This window comes from Tupaia chinensis, unplaced genomic scaffold, assembly GCF_000334495.1.
Source record: "Tupaia chinensis unplaced genomic scaffold, TupChi_1.0 Scaffold000110_1, whole genome shotgun sequence".
NCBI lineage: Eukaryota > Metazoa > Chordata > Mammalia > Scandentia > Tupaiidae > Tupaia > Tupaia belangeri.
In genome coordinates this window covers 2290186-2312271 of record NW_006159574.1, presented here as the reverse complement: position 1 = coordinate 2312271, position 22086 = coordinate 2290186, and the positions used below count along the sequence as shown (strand labels likewise).

The 22086-nt window shown below is 48.7% G+C and overlaps 1 protein-coding gene and 1 long non-coding RNA gene across 2 annotated transcripts in view; both read right to left on the bottom strand.

Moving 5' to 3' along the window:
- Window positions 1-22086, bottom strand: part of UBE3C (ubiquitin protein ligase E3C) — a 112835-nt gene that overhangs the window by 76938 nt on the left and 13811 nt on the right. The window contains exons 6-10 of the mRNA XM_006143828.2: window positions 15505-15662; window positions 7808-7961; window positions 6755-6975; window positions 5932-6083; window positions 2911-3098 (exon numbers count right to left, since the gene is read on the bottom strand). Coding sequence (XP_006143890.1) covers window positions 2911-3098; window positions 5932-6083; window positions 6755-6975; window positions 7808-7961; window positions 15505-15662 — 873 coding nt within the window. The remainder of the gene's footprint in view (window positions 1-2910; window positions 3099-5931; window positions 6084-6754; window positions 6976-7807; window positions 7962-15504; window positions 15663-22086) is intronic.
- Window positions 19716-20528, bottom strand: LOC106734403 (uncharacterized). The gene is made up of 2 exons (XR_003548628.1): window positions 19886-20528; window positions 19716-19810 (listed from the first exon to the last, which is right to left on the bottom strand). It is a non-coding gene; the product is annotated as an uncharacterized LOC106734403 (long non-coding RNA).

Sequence of the window (22086 nt, the reverse complement as noted above, 5' to 3'; positions counted from 1 at the left end):
TTGATTCCAAAGTAGTGGGTTTTGAACGAGTTGATGGTTTTTTAAAAATCTGCTTGGACTTTAACTGTGATGCAGAAATTACAGCAACAAACGTTTGGTTTTGTCCAGACATGACACCCACTCTAGTGGGTAAGCACAATAAAGGACATACGCTCCCCCAAAATATCTACTTGGATTTCGAAGTCCAATGGCGAAATACAAAAATGTTCTCTCAGAAAAGAGCTGGCAACACATTTATTAGTTAACTAATTTAAAAAAAACTGCCCTTCACCTAATCCAAAACTCCAGAGTGAAAACTAGTACAGTTAAAAGTTTGCTCCCCCCATCCTCCCAGCACACCCACACACACGAGTGTAACTGTGAGGGGTTTTCTATACATGTTTTCCAATTTCCTTATGCAAACACAAGCTACATTCTTATTTTTTTCTAACTTTTTCTACACAAAAAGTAGGTTATATCTACTTTGTTCTTTATCTTCCTTCTTTCATGTAAACATCTATTTTGGAAATCTTACTCTAACAGTGTAAAAAAGGGCTTCCATCTGGGAACCAGCAGTTAGCCTAATAAAAGGGCTTCCATCTTCTTATATATCTTATATATCCTGATAATCAACAAAAATTTTTTCTAAGAGATTTTCACTATACGGAACATGCACTCACTGGAGACAGAAAGCGAGAAATCACCCCCGGAGGATGGCCACGCTGTGACTCCTTCTCCTCCATTTTCCCCTGAGGATTTGGGCGTTCACGCATACGCATCCAGCATGAGCCACCGGGTCTGGGACTCGAACCAGACTTGGCAACATGGCGGTCCAGCGACATAACCATTTCATCATCTGCTGGTCCCAATACCAAACAAAATTTAGAAACTGCAAATCCCAATGTGAAAATTAGAGGGACTAACATCAGCCAAAGAGGGATCCAGAAGGAGTCATCAGCCTGGTATATACGAATCACCTTTAAAGGCTTCTCTAGCAGATAAAGGGAAAGCAGACAAAGCCACAACAGTGAACACAAGCCAACCGCCCAGTCATGGCCCCGTCATGGCCGGGGAAAGCACTCAACACGCACATCTGACGCGCCTCCGCCCCCACGCTCCTCGCTGGTGCCGAGAGGAAGCAAGTGCTGCACTGGTACCGGCACCCTCACCAGCACCCTCCGGGAGAGCGTCTGCCAGGTGACCAGGCCAGGGCACTGGGGCCCGTGAAGCCCGCCAGCACTGCCCACAGCGCGGACCTGCACCACGACGGGCACCAGTGTCCGCCTAGCTTCCAGGGTCCTCCGATCGCATTCCCACTCCCCTCAGTCAGCCTAGAGAGAGTGACGGCCTGGTCCAGGGACCGCGGGCTCCCACGGATGCTCCCTCCCGCCCATGGCAGTGAACACCAGCAAGCCAAGACGGCACCTCATCAGGTGGCACCTTGTCAGGTGGCGGCATCGGGGTTTACGAGGCCATTGCACACGCTGATGCTGATCCCTTCCTCACCCACAGTCCATTTCAAAGAGTGCTGTCTGTGGGCCACGTGGGAGTCCAACAGACAGTCTAATGGCTACACAGCTGGACTTCCACAGAGCCAACCACGGTTCCCCAGACCCGGTGGCTTAAACTCACGCCGGACGCATGTGCGTGCGTGCCCAAGATCCCCAGAGGAGAATGGAGGAGAAGGGATTGCGGCATGGCCATCCTCCCTGGGGGGTGATTTCTCGCTTTCTGCTGCTGTCTCTCTGGTGAGTGCACGCACCGTATAGCAAAAAACCTCTCTCTAAAAGAAAAAAGAAACAAAGTGCTTCCCTGAGCAACAGAGCCACTCTTGCCCCATCCCCAATGACCCCCTCCTGGACTCCCAGCGCCCTCCAGGGCCGTGGGAGCCACAGGGCCTGCTCCTGGCATGCTCTCTGCCCCTGCGTCTGCGTGGTGGCACTCCCTTGGGCTCTAGTAGACTCCCTACATAGTTTCTGCACTGAATCCAGTTGAATATTTTTAAAATTAAATTCTCAAGACACCACTAAACTTTCCATCAAAATAGGGACAGAAAATAGGTCATGATCACAACAACTTAAACAAAAAGTAGCCACTTTCTTTTTTAAAAAACATAATTCATTCTTTCTTTATTTAAATTTGACCAGATTGGGACAGAGTGAGAGAGAGAGTGAGAAAGCAAGCTGCCAGGTCTAGGACTCAAACCATGGTTGGCCACGTGGGAGTCTAGTGCCACCACACCACCTGCCGGCACACAAACTTAGCCACTTTTAACTTGTATGTTTTGTTTGTCTCAATCGAAAGTTTATTTCAAATTTTTGAAAAACAAAAATTTACTTGCAAGAGTACATTATCAAAGGCAATCTTATAAAAGACAGTACTTTGGAAAAAAACTAAAAAACATGTAATGCAGGTAAAAGCCCAACATTTTCTCTTTAATGTGGTGGAGGGTGTGTGTATATATGTGGGTGCAGGTGTTTGGGGAGTAGAACCTTCCAGCAGGGGATGGCTAACGTGCCACAGTCCCATCTCCAGGAATCTGGGCACACGCATGCCTGGCATGCTTTTCAAGCCACCAGGAATAAGACTCAGACTGTGCGACTGCCATGTGGGCTCCAGGGGCTGGCCCAAGTCCAACTTCCACACGGGTGGCTAAGACGCACTCTCACCTAGCAGGTGTACAGGGACAGACGCTCACGCTCACTAGCTTTGTGAACAATCACATGCAGGGCACTTCAGAGCCTCTTAGGCCAGGGAAAGTTGTGTCAACTTTAAAAAAGGAACGAATCTTCATTTTCTGGAAACGCACGGACAGCGTAGTATTCTATATCACAGTCCATCAAAGAACAGCAGATAAAGCAGACCCAGACTCCAGCCGGCAGGAGAAGGGGGGAAGCTTGCGGCCATGGCCGGCACCCTGCCCGCACTTGCCTGACTTTGGGCACCATCATGCGGTGCTGCACCATGAGCGTGTGGCAGACAGAGGCCATCACCGTGAACACATCTTCGCTAGCCGAATCCCGCCATACCAGGCTCAGCAGCGTGTTGGTCTGTTGTTTCGTGTCCAGCTTTTTCAGACACTCCTCTGTTATGTAAGGTGTCGACAGTCTGCCATCCTCCTAAAACACATCAGGAAGATGAATCTAGTTAACCACACACTGTTGGAACTTGCCTCCATCCTACTAACAACATGAAACTTTGCTCTTCTCCAAGTGCAAAGTAGTATCTACAAACTACCTGCTTCAGCGAACTTTCCCACACCGTTCAGGGGTCCTGAAACTCTCCGGAGTCCCCGGCCACACTGGCACCAGTCAGCCAGCACGACAGCACAGGACTGCGAGCACTGACTTCCCACTGGCTCCAGAGACCAAAGTGTGCTACAGCAGCAGGTAGTGAGGCTGTATGCCGCCTGGGGACATCTCTGCTGTACAGTATTTGAAGCAGTTTAAGCAAAGTAAGAGAAAACATGAAAGATTTTATTATTTTTGCTAGAGGGCACACGTACTTGCCCGAGAGATGGAGAGCGAGAAGAGAAGGCACACCCGAGGGAAAATGGTCAGGCTGCAAGCCCTCCTTCTCCGGCTCCCTGTTCTGAGATGATTTTGGTCACACACACACACACGCACACTCATATACACACCCCGTATTTCTCAGGCTACCAGATCCGGGACTTGACCCTCACGGTGGGCTATGCAGGGTATGGCTGGCCTAAAAAACACGCCCCAGAGCCCGGCTGCTACCAGGCTCTAGAGCCAGCCTGAAAGTTTTTTGTTTTTGTTTTTGTTTTTCTCAAATCAAAGGAGATGGGAGGCAGCAGATGCCATGGTGGTTAAGGCACTGGACTCCCACATGGTCAACCATGGTTTGAGTCCTGGTCTTGGCAATTAACTTTCTCACTTTCCCTCTCACTCTCTCTGGTCAAATTGAAAAATGATAATGATGAATAAAATGAAAAATTCTTCAAAAAGAAAAATAAAAAAAGGATAAATAAAATAAATCTATTTTTTATATAACTTAATTTCTCTCTCAGATATAAATCGCTGAGTAAAATCTTCGCGTGCTCATTTAGGTTTTAAACAAAGATCGCATTTTTCACCGATGTGGATGTGTGTTGATGAACATATATAACATTGAATACTGCTGACTGTACTGTTTTGGATGAGTACAATTTATGTAACTTATACCAAATAAAATACTGCTTCAGAGATTAAGTAATAACCGGTACCTGGGACACCTGGATCTCTAAGACACATCCTGCCAGGGGCCGTGGAGCACTGTGCTAGCACTATCTCTACAGTGCGTCACTGCGAATAAAACGCACGTGAGTAAGTGTGCAGTCACACAGAGACCTGACGTTTGTACAGGGTGAACTCTGGCCCTGAGAAATCTCACACACGCCACTCAGGCTCACCGTGCTGAGCATCCTAGGAAAGAAAAGGCAACATAAACAGAGAGACGCAGAGAATGGCATGGAGCCAGACCCAGTGACACCTGCTCCCAAGGGGCCATGAGCTCTTGACCCAAATGTGGACAGGAAGGCAGAGCAATCCCCAAAGTAAGGGAAAATAAAGAGAACAAATGAAAGGAAGAAAAAAAAAATCCTAAGTGTAAAGTTACACAACAAAAAGACTTTAAAACGCTTATGTATTAAAAAGCAAAACAAAACGGAGGAACGTTTTCTATAGACAGAAATATCAGCAGGCTGCAGGAAGTGATTCCCAATAAGCCCATCAAGCAAGCAAGGCAGAGGCCCACACTTGCCGTGCTCCGCCCACTGCCCACAGCCTTGTCATCACGTGAACATGAAACATAACATGTATGAACAAATTATCTAGCTTCACATCTAGCTTCTGGAAGGTAATTAAGTATTAAAAAATACACTTTCTTTAAAAAATAAGAGACTTATTTTATTTAATTCCTTTTTTTGTTGCTATTATTATTTTTAAATTTGACCAGAGAGAGACAGGGAGAGAAAGAAAGGGAAAGTGAGGAAGCAAGCCACCAGGTCCGGACTTGAACCGCAGCCGACCATGTGTAAATCCAACGCCTTTAACCACCATGCCACCCGCCAGCCCCTAAAAAATAAACTCTCTACCAACCTCCACTTTGTGGCCCTGCAGCAGCATATTTCTATTTTTGAGGCACAACTTTCAAGTTCTGACAGATGTGACAGTTGTAGTAGCCATAAAAAAATTCTGTTCCCTGGTTCACAGTCAACCCCTCTCCATGTGGTAAACCCCGGCAATGAAGAATCTGTTTTCCTTTCCTTAATGTTGTTACTGTCTGTCCATGAAGCTGTGCTAACCCAAAGATTCAGTACTAACACACCTTTCAATGTCACCACACTGTGAAAATCCACTTCACCTGGAAAACCTGAGCCACTTTCAAGGATACTTCGGGACTAGGTATTAAGTATGAAATTCCCTAACAAAAAAGTACTTAACAACCTAGAGCCGTTTCATGAACGTGAAAAAACATGACCAGCAGATACATCCCACAAGGTGTGCGCCACTTTAAAGCTTACTCCTTGCAAGATATAATACACTCGAGTGCGGGAGGGGGGCCTCAAGGTGACGGCTGAGAGACGACTTACAACTCTTTTATAAGGAAGTCATAACCACCCTCGACAGAACTAGCAGAAATGAGTAAAAGACAGATACTCGGTGTTGGTACCTCTGACCCAACAATTTTACTTCCAGGAACTAAATCCTCAGTAATGACTATAAAATATGGCCTGATTTTACATAAAAGCCCTCACGCTACTATACACCTCCACAGACACCTCCAGGTACAGAGAAAGGTGTGGCGGAAGGGATTCCCAATGGCTGCCGAGAGCCTGATGGGAATGCCAGTGAGCCGGCGTGGCACGAGAGCGACAGGTGGACAGACAGCAGGGAAGCGCCCTGAGCACAGGGGCTGGGCTGCACTGCAGCCTTAGGACGCAGAGCTTACAGGGCTCGTGGGCTTGTTGGCTTCGTCACCCTCCTCCTCAGAGTCACTGGCCGAATCCTGACAGCTCGTACTGGCAGGGGACACAGGTAACTGAGAGAGGAACGTCTGCAGCACTCGCAGGTACACCAGCAAGCCTTCCTCCGACAGCGCCCCTAGGGGAGACAGTCAGTCACAACACATTCCGCGTAGAGGTTCCCTTTAAGATGGACTCCCAGGTATCACGTTTCTTGTCCCGAGAGAGGTATTACAAACCAGAGGTTACTACTTTAAAAATTCTAAACACAGAGCACCTAAAACTCATGGAATCTCCCGGAGGAAGAATGTCTCCTGTTACACCGAGTCCTGTTTGACCACACACGAGTTTGTGCAGGTGAGCTGGATCAGGGCCTTCTGATTGCTTATTAAAAATTATTTAATTTATTAAAATTATTTAAAAATTTGCTGTAGAGCATGTGCACTCACCAGAAGGAGAGAAGAGGAGAGGGAAACTGAGAAAACAAGCCACCAGGTCCAAGATTCGACCCATGGTGGCCACGAGGGAGCCAGAGCCAAGACTCGACCCACGGTGGCCACGTGGGAGTCAGTGCCATAACTACCACGCTGACCACCAGCCCCAGGGCCTTATGACTTTTTCACTGTGCCTCAAAGTTTTCTCCAGGGACATGGCCCAGACTGGTCCTCAGCAAATTCTCGCCCAAGACGCCTGCACGCTAGAGACCAACGTCTCTACAACCTGACAGTTGCCAGTGCATGTCCTTCCCTGGGCCAAGCTGCTAACACAACTGTGTATGAGTTCACGGAAGACACACCCTTTATTTCATACCCAAATAATTTTCGCCAACAGTTAGAACAAAATAGAAGAGTCGCGGGGCCCCAGCACTCCTTGCTGAAGACCCACTCTCCGCTCGCAACAGCGCATTCAGGAAGGGCTCGTAAGGGAAGACGGTCTGTACGTCCGCCAGGGCCGGGACGACGAAATGGAAAATCTGATCTGTGAACGGCGCTGCCAGGAGCTCCTCCGTGAAGGCTGTGAAAACTTGTTGCCTGAAAAAGGGAAATGGAAGTTTCTGCAAAACCAAAATATAGTCATAAAAGAACAGATTAAAATGACCTTTCTCTTTTTAAAAGAACCATTTTATTTACTTTTATTAATTAATTAATTTTAATTTAACCAGAGAGCAGGAGAGATAGGAAGAGAGAGAGAGAGAGAGAAAGTGAGAAAGCAAGTCGCCAGGTTCAGGACTCAAACTGCGATCAGCCAGGTGGGAGTTCAGCGCCCTTAACTACCACGCCACCTGCCGGCCCCTAAAATAATCTTTCTTTGTTTTTTTTTTTTTTTAAAGAATTATTTTATTTAACTTTATTTATTTATTTTAATTTGACCCGAGAGGGACAGAGAGAGCGGGAGAAAGTGAGAAAGCGAGCCACCAGGTCTAGGACCCGAACTGTGGTCGGCCATGTGGGAAGGAGTCCAGTGCCCCAACGACCACTCCACCTGCCAGTCCCAAAATCATCTTTCAAAATTATCTTTTAAATACTCTACTATCCTAAATTAACTAAGTTAATCATTTAACACCAGCTATTGACAGGTAAGTCCAAAATGAACGTAAGCTTCCGCCTCTGCGAGGTGACTCTAGCGTATCTGCAGCTCCCTGCAACGCCCCTGGGTACTGCAATATCTAAGGTAGGAGGTACACAGGTTACGCAGTCATGGGCGGTGGCAGGGCGCAGGGCACAGAAAGCCCACCTTTCTGTGCACTAAGTCACCAAATAAAGCGGGACTGGGCGCTCAAGTCCATGTACGGAAGCCCCCGCAGGAAGGTGCAGGGCCAGACCTCGTGAGGAAACACAGCCGGTGCCCCTGCTGCACGCTCACCTGGCGCCCTCTGGACAGGAGCTGTATGTAAAGTGCAATGGTTTCAGGACATTCTCCAGCAGAGTCTTTGCTATAGGAACTCGAGATAGGTCAGAGTGTTCAATACTTGATGGAAGCTTGCTGTTAATCAACAAATAGAGAGACTTATAATACCCTAAAAGAATGGAAAAACACATTTTAAATTCAGTACCTTTCCTATAATGAGAAAAGATCTCAGTGTTTAAATGCTTTTTACAAATCTCTACAGGTCCAAATTTAAGCTAACTCTTCGATTAAGGAAAACGTGGAACAAATACGTAAGCAACAGAACAGTGAATCACCCTTGTGCCCAACACTCGGCGTCGACAGTTACCAGCTTCAACTCATCTTTCATACCCACTCCTTTGGATGCAAGTCTAAGAGTTAACACTTCAATACACGATCAAAAGGTAGAAACTCGATTCTTAAAATACCATTATGATAGCTAACCATTTATAGTAATCCCCTTGAAGGTCAGCAAGTGGTGTGGTGGTTAAGGTGCTGGACTCCCACATAGCCGACCATGGTTCAAGTCCTGGACCTGGCAGTTTGCTTTATCACTTTCACTCTCTCTCTCTGGTCAAATTAGAAGTAAAAATAACAACAATAAAAAAAATTAAAAATAATTCTTCAAGAACAGTAATTCTCTTAAATCTTTTACAGTCAGTGTTCAGGTCTCCAATTATCTCATGTTACATACATAACTAGGTGGGAATTCAGCCATGTAACCATTAAACCATCTGCTGACCTCTCTTCTTTTTTTAATAGTATTTCCCACAGGGTGTGTGCACTCAACATAGCCAGAGGGAGGGAAAGTGAGAGTCACCCCCGGGGGATGGTCAGGCCACAGTCCCTTCTCCATTCTCCCCGCAGGGTTTTGGGGATGCACACACATGCCCAGCTGATTCTCCACCGCCAGATCCGGGACATAAACCATGGTGTCAGCCATGTGGGAAGTCGCCGCCTTCACCACCATGCCACCTGCTGACCCTCTCGTTTTATACATTTCATTTAACTACTGGGTCGTCGGGAAAGTCCGACAACGCATTTTTGCATAGAAAACTATAGAAAAGCGTGTCACGACTACCCTGATGACCTAGCGGTGTGCGTGACCAGTCCCAGAATCCCATACTGTGATCTTCTGCTTGACTCCTAAGCATCTCCCAATCGTTCAACTGGTTTTAGGGTTTTTTTTGTTTTTGTTTTTTTAAAAAAAAAACAAAAACAAAAACTGAATTTTTTACACACAAGACCAAAACAGAGACAGACAGACAGAAGAACCCTCGCCAGTTTTCATGCCAGTCTGTTCCCGAGTCAGCCGGCCAAAAGCATGGGCACAGGGCAGCCTCAGGGATGGACTGAGGGCCTTCCCTGGGAGCCCCGTCGTGGTGCAGTGACCCTGGGGGTCTGTCAATACCATGTTGGATCCATGCATTTCAACACCCCGATCTGCACTTGTGGTCCTCACATTCCCCCCCGAGTCCTGAGGAGAGGGCAGGCCCTTCAAGACCTGGAGTGGCTGCTAGGAGCCCCCAGCTCTGGGAGCCAGTCCCTGCCTTGCCTCCTGCCTCCTGGCCCTGCACCTGCAATCAGCCACTTCTCCAGGGTTCTTAACCCTCTTGCACAGGAAGCACTCCTGGAGGCCACGATCTGGGCATCCAGCAGGTAACTCAGCTGAGGCCACGCAAATGTAAGCAGAAACCACTTTTATGATCTTTACTAAATTCTCCTGAACGTTCATTTTTAGTTTTCTCTTTGTTCTTTTCCTTCAATTAAAAAAAGAGAGAGAGAGAGAGAGAAATAGGGGGAGAGACGATAAGCCCCTCAACAGGGTCTCACAACACACTCTGCTTGGGTCAGCAGGATCTGGGACACACACCTGCACAGGCCCCAGCAGAGACCCAAACTCTCATCTCCAGCAGGCTTCTTCTTCTTCTTCTTCTTCTTCTTCTTTTTTTTTTTTTTACAAGCAGTGACTTTTACTCATTAATAAACTAAATGTCTATTTGCAGATGATTCTCCCTCATGTACCCAGCATGCTTTACTTAGTAAGCAACGCCCCATAAGGCCAGGCTTCAACTAATCCTCAGACTCTGACCCTTCTTCATCTTGACTGATCTGGAAGTGATGAAGTTCAAAGTCTCCTTGTCAGATGCTACCACAGGAAGCCAATCACGAAAGTTGTTTTTCCTCAGGTATTTCTTGGTAAGGTATTTCAAATACCTTTAGAGAACTGCTTCTCAGAAACAGCTGTGATTTTATTCTTGAGGCATTCAATGTGAACTACATTTCCAAGGTTCCCAGTTTTCCCACTGACTTTAACCTTTTCCCGCAGAAACTGTTCCTATTTTAAAACAGAAAAAATGCAAAACTAGGGAAGAAAACCCTAGATATTTACTAGGGAAGGTACCAAAATTTCCAGAGTCAAAAATTCCGCCTTCTACTGGATGAGTAAGGTCCACATTAAACTTCCAGGCTGACCTCTCAGGCTTCTTGTCTTTCTGCGGCGCCATCTTGGCAGCCAGCTGTGCGGTCGGAAAGCTCGAGCAGGCTTTTGGCATTGCAGGGCAGAGACCACCACTGCGCCGCGGCATGGGGCCCCGGCTTCCCAAGCCCTCGATGGGATTTCTGGGTGTGCAGCTTAACAGAAGCCTCAGGCACGGTAAGTCAAAAAAAGTGGTTTGCCTTTTGGCTCTCCAAGTAGCACCACGGCAGCTGGCAAGAGTACGCACCTTACAGAAGGCGGCAAAAAGGGAGCCAAGAAGAAAGTGGTTGGTGCATTTTCTAAAAAAGACTGGTATGGCGTGAGCACACCTGTTACGTTCAACATAAGGCGTACTGGGAAAACACTAGTCACCAGGACTCAGGGAACCAACATTGCATCTGGTGGCCTCAAGGGCTGTGTGTGAAGTGAGCCTTGCAGATCTGCAGAATGATGAAACTGCACTTAGGAAAGTCAAGTTCATTACTGAGGACATTCAGGGCAGACTGCCTGACTTCCACGGCATGGATCTGACCCGGGACAAAATGTGTCCCATGGTCAAGAACGGCAACGACTGAAGCTCGTGCTGGTATCAGGACTACTGAGTTACTTTCTTCGTCTCTGTGCTGGGTTTACTAAAAAACACAGCAATCAGAAATGGAAGACCTCTTATGTCCCAGCAACAACAGACTTTAAATAATGACAAAAGTCCCATTTGTGACGCCCCAAAAAAGAAAGAAAAATGGCTTCTATGATCCAGGATTAGGGTGGATCAACAAGCTGAACACATTTCTAGTTTCCCAGACATGTGCCCATCAAGACGGTGACCACGAAAGCGGGTTCGCATACCAGAGGAAGGGCAAGGCGCCAACTGACTGGCTGTGCCATTCTGCCCAAGAGGGACTCGGGAACACCGGGGAATGGGTGGCCACACCACAGCTGGCCCACCGTGAGGCACAGCATGCTCCGGGCAGCCGACGCCGTGGGCGGCTGCAGTCGCCGGCTTATGCCTCACTGAGGCCCGGAGGCTCATTCGGACCTTCTGTCACAGGTGCTTTGTTCCACAGTGAGCATAAACTGGTTCTCACCAGTGATCCTATTCGCGTGTTCACAGCAGGTGCAGTCTGTGAATGCTGCTCCGTGTGCACACAGTAAGACTCAATCTGCACACGTGGGACACACTCTGAAACTGGCTCCACGTGGCTTTGTGCCTGACTTAGGGTCACTACACAATGGGTGTGCAGTACTCTCATTAAACCTGCTTTATAAATCCCAATTCTAACCTAGTTATTATTCCTAGTGAAACTCACCAAGGAAGGCCGGCAGGTGGAGTGGTGGTCAAGGGTGCTGGGCTCCCACATGGCCGGCCACAGTTCGAGTCCCAGACCTGGAGGCTTGCTTTCTCATTCTCTCTCTCTCATTCTGTCCCTCTCTGGTCAAATTAAAATAATAAACTGAATAAATAAATAAAGAGAAGTGTGTTTGCTTTTTTTTTTTTTTAAGTCCCTTTACTACAAAACTGAAAAGATGTAAATTCATTTAAAAAAGAAAAAGGAAAAACCCAAGCCTCTCTTTAAGCATGACATTGGACCCAGCCATGGTGCAGTGCAGGCCCCATGATGCTAGGAGTCACTGTGAACACTGCGGTTCGCTCCTTTGGTTAACCTGTAAACAGGGGCACCCAAGATCAGGGCTTGCTGGGAAGGCTGGAGGGTGGACCACAGTATGGGACCCCACTGCAGGTGCCTCTCTCTCTCTCTCATGGAAAAAAAAAAAAAAAAAAAAAGAAACCAGGGGATGATTTCTCATTTTCTATCTCTTTCTGTCTCTCTGGCAAGCACACGGCCCTATAGAAAAAAAAAAAAACTCTCTAAAAAAAACAATCACATTCTGGGGAACCAGAGGGTGGCATGGTGGTTAAGGTGCTGGACACTCCCACATGGCCAACCATGGTCCGAGTCCTGGACCTGGTAGCCTGTTATCTCACTTACCCTCCCTCTCTCTGTGTCTCTCTCTAGTCAAGTTAAAAATAAATAAATGAATAAATAAAGTTAAAAAAAAAAAGACGACATTTTTAACAACGTGTTCATTTTATTGTCAGAGGGAGGCAGAGGGAGATACCCTCCCCCATGCTGGGCCTGGTCAGGCTGCCATCCCTTTTCCTGTTTAGGGGTGATTCTAGGACAGGAACTAGAACCATGTAGGACCCAGATCCCTTAACCGATATGCCACGGGCCACCCCGGGATGGGTATCTAGTTGATTAACTGCTTGCATGACTAGAGCATTAAGTACATTCCGTGATTCTGCAAATGTTGAAAAGCATCATAGCACGTAAGGTCCCAAGAAAGCCAGCATTCAGAGCAGCCTGTGTGAGGCCCGGGGGCTAAACACGAGCCTGACGACTGGTTACAGCCACACCGACCATGGCCACAGGCCTAAAGTCATGTTTAGTTTGCAGTAAGCTATAAATTGTTGGAAAAGTCATGAACTATTCCTCTGTTTTCTGTGCAAAAATGCAGCAGGACTTTTCCAATGACTCGTGAGCTGTGATGTGGACTACAGATTGACAAATATGACCCCCTTACTGCGTCCCAGTGTCCTCCTAACGTGGAGTCAGGGACAGCCACCCTGCTGCCCGTGGTACTAAGTGCGCGGAAGCTCTCGGCAACAGCTCGTGGCCTCCCCTCTTTGTTCTAGGGCTGGCTCTTGTCCACCACTTCAGGGACCGAATTTCTGAGCAGCCAGGAGTCTATGTTACCTAGGCAAGCCATCCCAGGCTCTGGCTCAAATAAATCACTTCATTTATTATGCCTTAGCCTTTTTCATTAGGTTGACAGTAGAGTAACAATATAGACTACAATTGATAAAATGCCAAAACTTTATGAATTAATACAAAGGTACTCCAAAAAGTGCATGGAAAAATGGAATTAAAGTATAACTTTAATGTTGGTTTAAAAAATTTGGAAATCGGGACCAGCAGTTAACGTAATGGTTATGTCGCTGGACTCCCATGTAGTCGACTGTGGTTTGAGTCCCGGACCCGGCAGCTTAAACTCACACCGGTCACGTGTGCGTGTGTGCCCAAGATCCTGAGAGGAGAATGGAGGAGAAGGGATTGCGGCATGGCCATTCCCCCTGGGGGTGATTTCTCGCTTTCTGTCTCTCTGTCTCTTCTCTATCTGTCTGGCGAGTGCACGTGCCCTATAGCAAAACCCTCTCCAAAAAAAAAGAAAATCCATGCATAGTTTTTTTTCATAATTTACATTTTCCATGAATTTCCTAAAGACCATCCCCCCATCATATGTCAGGAAGTAATCAAAACACCCGAGTAATGGCCAGACCACAGAAGATGTTAGGAGCAGCAATTTCAGAGTAAGATCTTCAATAACTGGGGCCGTCAGGTGGCGTGGTAGTTAAGGGTGCTGGACTCCCACATGGCTAACTGTGGTTTGAGCCATGGACCTAGTGGCTTGCTTTCTCATTTTCCCTCTCTCTTACTCTGTCCCTCTCTGGTCAAATTGAAGTAAGTAAATAAATAAAGTTAAATAAAAAATAATTCAAAAAAAGATTTTCAGTGTTTTCCTACTTTTAGATACATTTCAAATAATGCATATTTCTTAGTTTTCTTGCTCACTCTTAGAAAACAAGAGTAAAAATTGTCACACTTAGCCTTCAGTCAGTTTTTATAATAAACCAATCAATGCAATGGACCACTTTTAATTAGAAGTATTTTATAAAAGATCAAATTCCAAAAGTTCCAATTTACTTTCTCTTTCTTTCGTCCATTCATTTGTCTGTCTTGCTATAGGGTGCATGTGCTCAACAGACAGAAGAGAGGGAGAGAGAAGGGGAAAGAGAGAAAGCACTTCTCAGGGAGGATGACCACACTGCAATCTCCGCTCCTCCGTTTTCCTCTTGGGATCTTTCTGCGGGGGCGCACACATGCATACGTGCCCGATGTGTTTGTGTTTCTCAAGCTGCTGGGTCCAGGACCTCAACCACACCATTGGCCATGTGGGAGTTCAGCCACCTGAACTACCGCACCACGGGCTGGCCCTCCATTTACCTGAACTCAGTAGTTGCCCTATGGTCTCTACTAACTAACTTTCTTTAAAAACCTAAGCCAAACAATAAGATTGGAACATATAAGACTTTAACTTTGTGTTTTAATCCAGAGGATTAATTAGCTATACATAATCCAAATTAATTCATCACTTCGAAACTTCAAGTGAAGTTCTCATACCGCCGTGAGCACCAACAGCTCTCCTGAACCACCTGCAGTCCCTCCTACCACCACCTGCATGGCACTTCATGGCTGCCTACCAGGTCCCAAGTCCACAAGTCCCGAGAAGGCAGTGGGACTAAGGTTTTTAAATGTTCAATTTTATATTGCTCAACTGATCCTAAGTTTTAAGAGTCATATTTACACTGGGACTAGCAGTTGGCGTAATGGTTATGTCGCTGTATTCCCATGTAGTCGACCGCGGTTCGAGTCCCAGCCCCAGTGGCTTGAAGTCACGCTGGGCGTGTGTGCGAGCGTGCCCAAGATCCTGAGAGGAGAATGGAGGAGAAGGGATTGTGGCATGGTCATCCCCCCTGGGGGGTGATTTCTCGCTTTCTATCTCTCTCTTTCTGGCGAGTACACAAACCCTATAGCAAAAACCTCTCAAAAAAAAAAAAAAAAAGAAAGAATGAAAAGAAAAAGAATGATATTTATGCTATAGTTTTTTATTTCCCCAAAATGATGTCATTAATGTGTTCAGAGGAACTTTAGATCTGTTACTTTAAGAACCATATCAATGCATAGAAGCTTTAACAAAGTCGGAAAACTGAAATGAACATTCTGTCCTCCTCTACTAAACCAACATGAGAGCTTTTAAAACAAACAGGAAAATAACTTTTTAATGAGACTAGCTCTCTAAGCAAGTCGGCTGGGACTCTGCAGTGATGAGACCCTGGCCTGCCCACTGCTCAGAGAGCTCAGATCAGAGGACCTGGCGTGGTTTCTGAAAGTGCACATCGGTCTCCACCACCTCCAAGGGCAAGGAAAGGTCAGTGCAGGGAGTAAAGGTGTCCGCACGTGGCAAGTGCACGGCACGGAGGCATGGGCCCTGGGCCTGTGCGAGGCCCTGGCCCACAGGTGTGACGCTCAGACACACTGATGCTGACCCACAGCTCTGACCCTCCCACACTCACCATTCTGAATCATGTAGTGCAAAACTTGTTCAATCACTGACACCACATAGCCAGCATCCTGTAAAACAGGCAAGTACGTGTTCTCGGATGAAAACACCTCAAGCATTCGCATTGGAAGTGCAACATTCAGACTGTCGTCATTACAGTTTTGCAGCAGCCTGTGAAAATGAAAGAATGTATTCATTCACACACTTACTATGACAAGTGCAACCAAAATTTCCCCAAACTATTCACAAGGAACAAGTCTAACCCACTCTGTTTAACTACTATTGGGTCGTCGGAAAAGTCGTGACATGTTTTTGCATGGAAAAATAAGTCATGACTTTTCGGAATGGGCATGACCCAAAGATAGGGAGGCTGGGAAGGTGGCAAGTGGCTGGAATCCCAAGATGCAGGCAGGTCAAGGAAGGATGGTGACATGGTGAGACACTGTCATAAAAATAAAAGTAGAAATATAGTAATAATGAAAACAGGCAGCAGCCAACAGCACGGTGGCCAGGGTGGCTGGACCTCACGTGGCCAGCTGCTCGGTTCGACTCCTGGATCTAGCAGCTGAGAAACACACCGAGTGCACAGATACACACTCCAAATCCAGGAGGAGGAGAGCCGGAGTGCCAGGCCTACATCACAGCCTCGCCCCAGGAGGGGTTCGGTGCTTTCTGGATCTCCCTCCCTCTTCCCCTCTCCCTCTCCCTCCCTCCCTCTCTCTCCCTCTCCCTCCCTCTCTCTCTCTCTCTCCCCCTCTCTCCCTCTCCCTCCCTCCCTCTCTCTCTCTCTCCCTGTCTCCCTGTCTCCCTCTCCCTTTCTCCCTCTCTGGCAAGTGCACATATCCTCCAGCAAAATTAAAAAAGAAAAATCAGAGAACACATCATCAACCCGTCATTCAGATTCTTTTTTCCCCTATAGGAGGGATGCTCTTGCTACTGAGAGAGACAGGGAGAAAGAAAGTGAGAAATTGACCCTCGGGGAATGGCCACCCAGCCCCTTCCACTCACCATTTGGAATTTTGAGCCCGCATGCACACACACCAGTGTGATTTCCAAGCCACGGGATCCAGGACTCGAACTACACAGTCAACCACAGGGGACCTCGGCACCCCCTCGATACCCCCACACCACGGCCGCCCCTCACTCAGGCTCTTTGAGAGAGCTCTTATTCTGTGCATACGTTAGGAGCACGCTGACACGAGGTTCAGAGACGAGAAATGCACTGACAAGGGGTGGGGAGGACAAACCAGGATGATCGAGGTCACAGACTCGGGGTAAGCAGCAGTCACAGGCCAGGGCTGTGGCCAGCTGTGTCCGCTCTGATAAGGACCTCACTGAAGTGCGCATAACCTCCTTCAAAGATGGCTGCGAGACTTTCCCTGCCTGCAATATTCCCCAAAGAAATCAGACATGAGTGCATTTCTGGTCCCAAGTCATCCAACATTTGTATTAAAGTCTCAGTTACTGGAAGAATCGCTGGGAAAGGAAAAGCTCAGCTATCACAAGATTAAGTCTTATTTAAAAAGAGGGCAGACGGCAGCGATGAGACATGGTGCTCTGTGAGGCTGGCCCGGGAGACCCCGGCTTGCACACAGAGACCTCCCTAGTGTACCAGGTGCAAGCATACTCATGAGCCAGAGCTGGCTGTGGGTGGGTCACGGCACCAAGACTGTCCCTCTGTGACTCATGGAAGAAATAAAAAAATCTTACAAGCAAAAAACTTTCCATTTCTTTCCATTTTTTTCCCTGTGATTGCCAGAAGGTGCATGCCCTAGAGAGAGAAGCAGCGCACCCCCAGTGAGGATGGACACACCATGACCCCCTTCCTCCATCTCTCCTCCCCTCCTGTTTAAATGCATATAGATTGGTGTGTGTGAATTATGTCTCTATAAACTTAGTTTTGAAAAGAGAGCCACCAAGCTTACAGAGACATGATTCACAGATACCAGTCTCTACCCATTTAAAGTAGGCAGCAGTGAAGAGTCCGGCAGACCATGCTGCGATGGGGACAGCACGAGGGAGACGGGCCACACCACCCTGTCCTCCCTCCTTCCATCCTCCAGCTGCCAACCACTTCTCCCTGTCAGTAGGCTGCACTTACTACTGAATACCCTCCTCCCAAATGCATGGAACTGAAGAGTTTTGAATCTTGCTGGCTTAAAAATATGTGCATAGATAGAAGGTATCTTCAGGATGAGACCCAGGTCGCAACGCCAAGTTCATCTGTTTCATAAACATCTACACATAGCCTGGAGGTGGTAGCTTCTGTTTCCATTGTGAGCGGGTGGGAAGGAGAAGGAGGGAGGGAAGAAGGAAGAGAGAGAGAGAGAGAGAGAGAGAGAGGTAGGTAGGTAGGTAGGGAGGGAGGGAGGGAGGTAGGTGACTAGATTCATCCCAGACTGCTAACAATGGCGAGCACCTTCCGAGCGTACTGGTCACTCAGGTAGCTGTCCACAGTGCTAGCTCAGAGAGCTGACCTGACAACATGGACAGCCTGTCCTCTCCCCACCCAAGGCCACACACTGCACCCTGAGGCTCCCTCCCACGCCCTTCCTGCTCACTCAGAAGCAGTGTTCATCAATGCTTCCTTCTGTGTTGTCAGCTGCGTCTTCGATAAGCACATTGAACATAATCTTTCCAAGTTAAAGAGAATCCCTTCCCTATCGCCTCTGTCAGTGCACACCCCCACTCCCAGAGCTGTGCACAGGTCCACACCCCCAGCTCTGAACCCAGCTGTGCTTCAGCCACCTGTTCCCTTGGGGCACCTTAGGGGAAGCTGGGTGAGATGGAGAACCCAGCCACACAGAGAAAACTGAGTGCCCTGTGCAGCAGCACCGGGTTGCTCAGCTGCCTCCCACCGGGCTGTCATTCCAGCTCTAGAGATAACGTCAACCTGCAGGAAACTGAGCACCACACTAACATTCCTCATCCAAAACACACGAACTGTCCCTGCTCCTGGCACGCAAGAGGCTTTGGTCATCTGGAGAACGTGAGTGTCAGTGAGGCGAATCCTCACTTGTAACAGTTAAATAAGACCCTGACATGCTGTCATCTGCGAGTCAGATGTGGCCTCTTGGGAAGGGCAGTACTTACCGTCACCACACTCTACTCGGCTCTGCCCTCTGACCACTGCCAACCACGCGCTCTCTCCCTCGACCCTCCGTCCCTGTGCTGTGGGTACTTTGAGGACCTTTGCCTCTCTCTTCCTCCCCCCCTCCCTGGTTCCTCCTCTTTGCCACAGCCATACTGTGGGGAGGACACCCAGGGACTGTCTTCCGTGCTCTCATACAGTGTGAGCCCACCTGGGCTGCCGGTCATGGTCTCCGACCCACAAACTCTGGCCCTCTGTGACTTCGCTGCCGTCCACGGTGTCACAAACTTCCCAGGCTGGCCCATGCCCACTCCCATCACCTCATCCAGACAGCATGGCCTTCCCCTAGAGCTGGGTGGCTGCCCTTGACTGGGCCCCGCTTTGCCCTTACTGCCCTGCAGTCCGCTGTAAGGAAGCTGGTCAGTGGCACAGGGAGGAAGGTGCCACTCCAGGCGACAAGATCTAGGGGACAGCCAGGCAGGGTGCAACCCAGCCAAAGCCGCTCCCTGACGGGGTGCCCAGGCAGAGCCATCCTAGCCCCGTCCTAGTGCAGTTCCTACCCTGCAGCTGGCTGGGCCCAGCCTGGTCAGCCACACCCTGCCCAGATTCGAATCCTCCTCCTTTGTACTCACTTCCCTTCCAGGCTGGACGCCAGAGCCCTGACTGTGCACAGCTGCACGTCGGTGCCGAGGACTGTGCCCAGACAGTCCATTTTAATACATTTTCTTTCATTACGCTTTCTTTCTTTGAAAATAATTATTTAATTTTTATTATTATTATAATTCACTCAGAGCGGGAAAGTGAGAAGGTAAGCTGCCAGGTCCGAGATTCAAAGCGTGGTCAGCCATGTGGGAGTCCAGTGCCGTAACCACCACACCATCTGCTGGTCCCAAAGTTTTCTTTCTTTCTTTCATGAGTGACACAGAGAGAAAGAGAGGAGCACACTCAGTGGCACTTCAGGCCACTGTCAACTCCTCCCCACAGCCTTCACCGGGCAGGGTCGTGGGCCTGTGGCCTCCCATGTGGACCCAGCATCACGGGAGCAGTGTTTTTTCATGCACTCCAATCAATTCTGTGCAATGAATAAAGGAACAAGCTAGCAACCCTCAGCACTGCTCCACGTGGGTACTCGCATGAGGAGAGATGCACGCCATGAGGATGTTTATGAGCTTTAAACTATCGTTTATCTTCAGAATACATGACCGTCATCTAAGCAATTGGTAGCCAGCTGCAGACCAAACGTCAGCACTGAATACGGGGCCACAGAGAGCTTGTCCTTCGGGAGTGCGTGCCGGACACTCACCGGTGACATGGACAGCCCAGGATGGCGTCTCCACCTGCAGCACACACCCCAGGAAGGAGCTCTTCTGAGCCCAGGCCAGAGCAGGACCAGGTCAAAGGAAGGAACAGCATGAAGAGATGAGGTGGGTAGGAGAGGGTGAGCAGGAGACCGCCTGCCTGAGCAGAAAATTCCCCCACTCTCATCGGTCCGGAAGGTACTGACAGCCAACCTTGCAGGACCCACCAAGTTCAACCGCCTGGTTCTACCACTAAGGAAATGAGGTCCAGTGCCTCAGCACAGGCCCTCAGCTAGCCGGCCGGAGGCAGGGCTGGGACCCGGTCTTGGGCATCAGTGCAGCACAAGCTGGCCCACCTCCACCCATCCCATCCCACAGTGGTGGGCATCGCCTTCTGTGCTACCTGCTAGTGCGTTCACTTCACACACAGCAAGGGCCTCTTCTAAACACGAAACTTCACCCCTTTCTCTTTTCCTAGCCCTCAAACTTACCTCGAATACCTATGAAGACCAAAGGACCTCGCAGAGCAGAATTAGGCATACACACCCTTTCTCTGTGATCCACAAGCACCTAAAACTCAATGCTCTGGGACCAGCAGTTGGCATAATGGCTATGTCGCTGGACTCCCACGTAGTCAACCGTGGTCCAAGTCCTGGACCTGGTAGCTTAAACTCACGCTAGGCACACGTGCGTGCGCGCCCAAGATCCTGAGAGGAGAATGGAGAAGGGATTACAGCGTGGCCATCCCCCCAGGGGGTGATTTCTCATCTTCTGTCTCTCTGGTGAGCACACGTGCTGTATAGCAAAAACCTCTATAAAAAAAAAAAAAAAAAAAAAACCTCAATGTTATGAACATAGCAGGTAGGACTATAGCTTGGGCCAGTCCCACTGCAGGCAGTTAAAGGAATTGGATCTCACATGGCTGAATGCAGTTCAAATCCCAGCCCTTGCAGCTTGAAGAACATGCTGGACAAACATGTGTGTGTGCCCCAAATCTTATGGATGGAGAAACAGAAAAGAGGTACCATGACCATGCCCCACTAGGGGGTGTTCTCTCCTCCCCCCCATCAGGAGGCATGAGCACCCCTCTCTCAGGCTATTCAAACAATAACTGTGGTTAATTATTGCACACTTGAAATAAAAGGTCTAACATTTACCTTTTCAAAAACGACTTGCTGGGGCACATGCAGTCACCAGAGCGAGCCCAGGACTGTGGCTGTGTGCAGGCCTTCTGTGATTTTTAAGCCACAGGGTGCTGAGACACGGACCCTGGCTGGCCATGTGGGATCCAGCCTCCATTCCACACCAAAAGACTCAAAGCTCCTCAGAGAAAACAGCCCAGGCCTGAGGCAGAGGCAGCACAGGCAGAACCTGAGGCATGGTGCAGTCACAGAAGGCGATGGCCAAGCAGCAGAGGGGCCACCCCGAGTGGGATCCCCAGGAAGTCGTTTATTACAGCACAGTACTGTTTTACAGTGAGGCCTGTTGAGACCCAAGGGAAGTGCAGGGGAGTCTTCTTTATAAAAGAACGCCCGCTCCTAAACCGTGACGAAGCAACGGCAAAACCCGCTAGCCACAGAGGCCCTACCTGACTCGGGCACGGGCCATCATCACCGGGGCCAGCTGTCCTCACAAAGCACCAGCACGTCATCTCGCAGACCAGGGAGAGTGCCCTTACAAGACACAGTAATTACGGCAGTTTCTACCGCAACCAACCCGTGAGCGATGGTGCCTCTCACGTGACACACGAGCGTCCTGGTGCCTCCTGGGGCATTCTTGTTAAAGGGGTTTGAACCAAAACAAATGAACCCTCTTTATCAGTGGCTCTCAACTGGGGGCGATTTTGCTTCTCAGGCAACAAACAGCAGGGTTTGGAGGTAGGCCTGGCTGGGGTGAGCCGGCCAGGACACTCATGGGTACAGACCAGGTGTGCTGCCAGATTACACCCTACGGTCCACACAGCCTCCATGACAGAGGGACCCCACGATGTCAACAGCACAGCGGAGAAACCTCTGGGCGCACTCCCACCACAGAAGAAAGGCAGGGGACAGGGCAAAGGTGAAACAAATGCAAGTTGAGATCATAAAACAGACTGCAAAGGTGCTTCTGAGACAATCGCGGAAGCCTGAGCGTGGAGCGTGTATCACGTGGCATTACAGACGCGGTCATGGAGTAGGGCTACGTAAGAGAAAGTGCCACTCTCGGC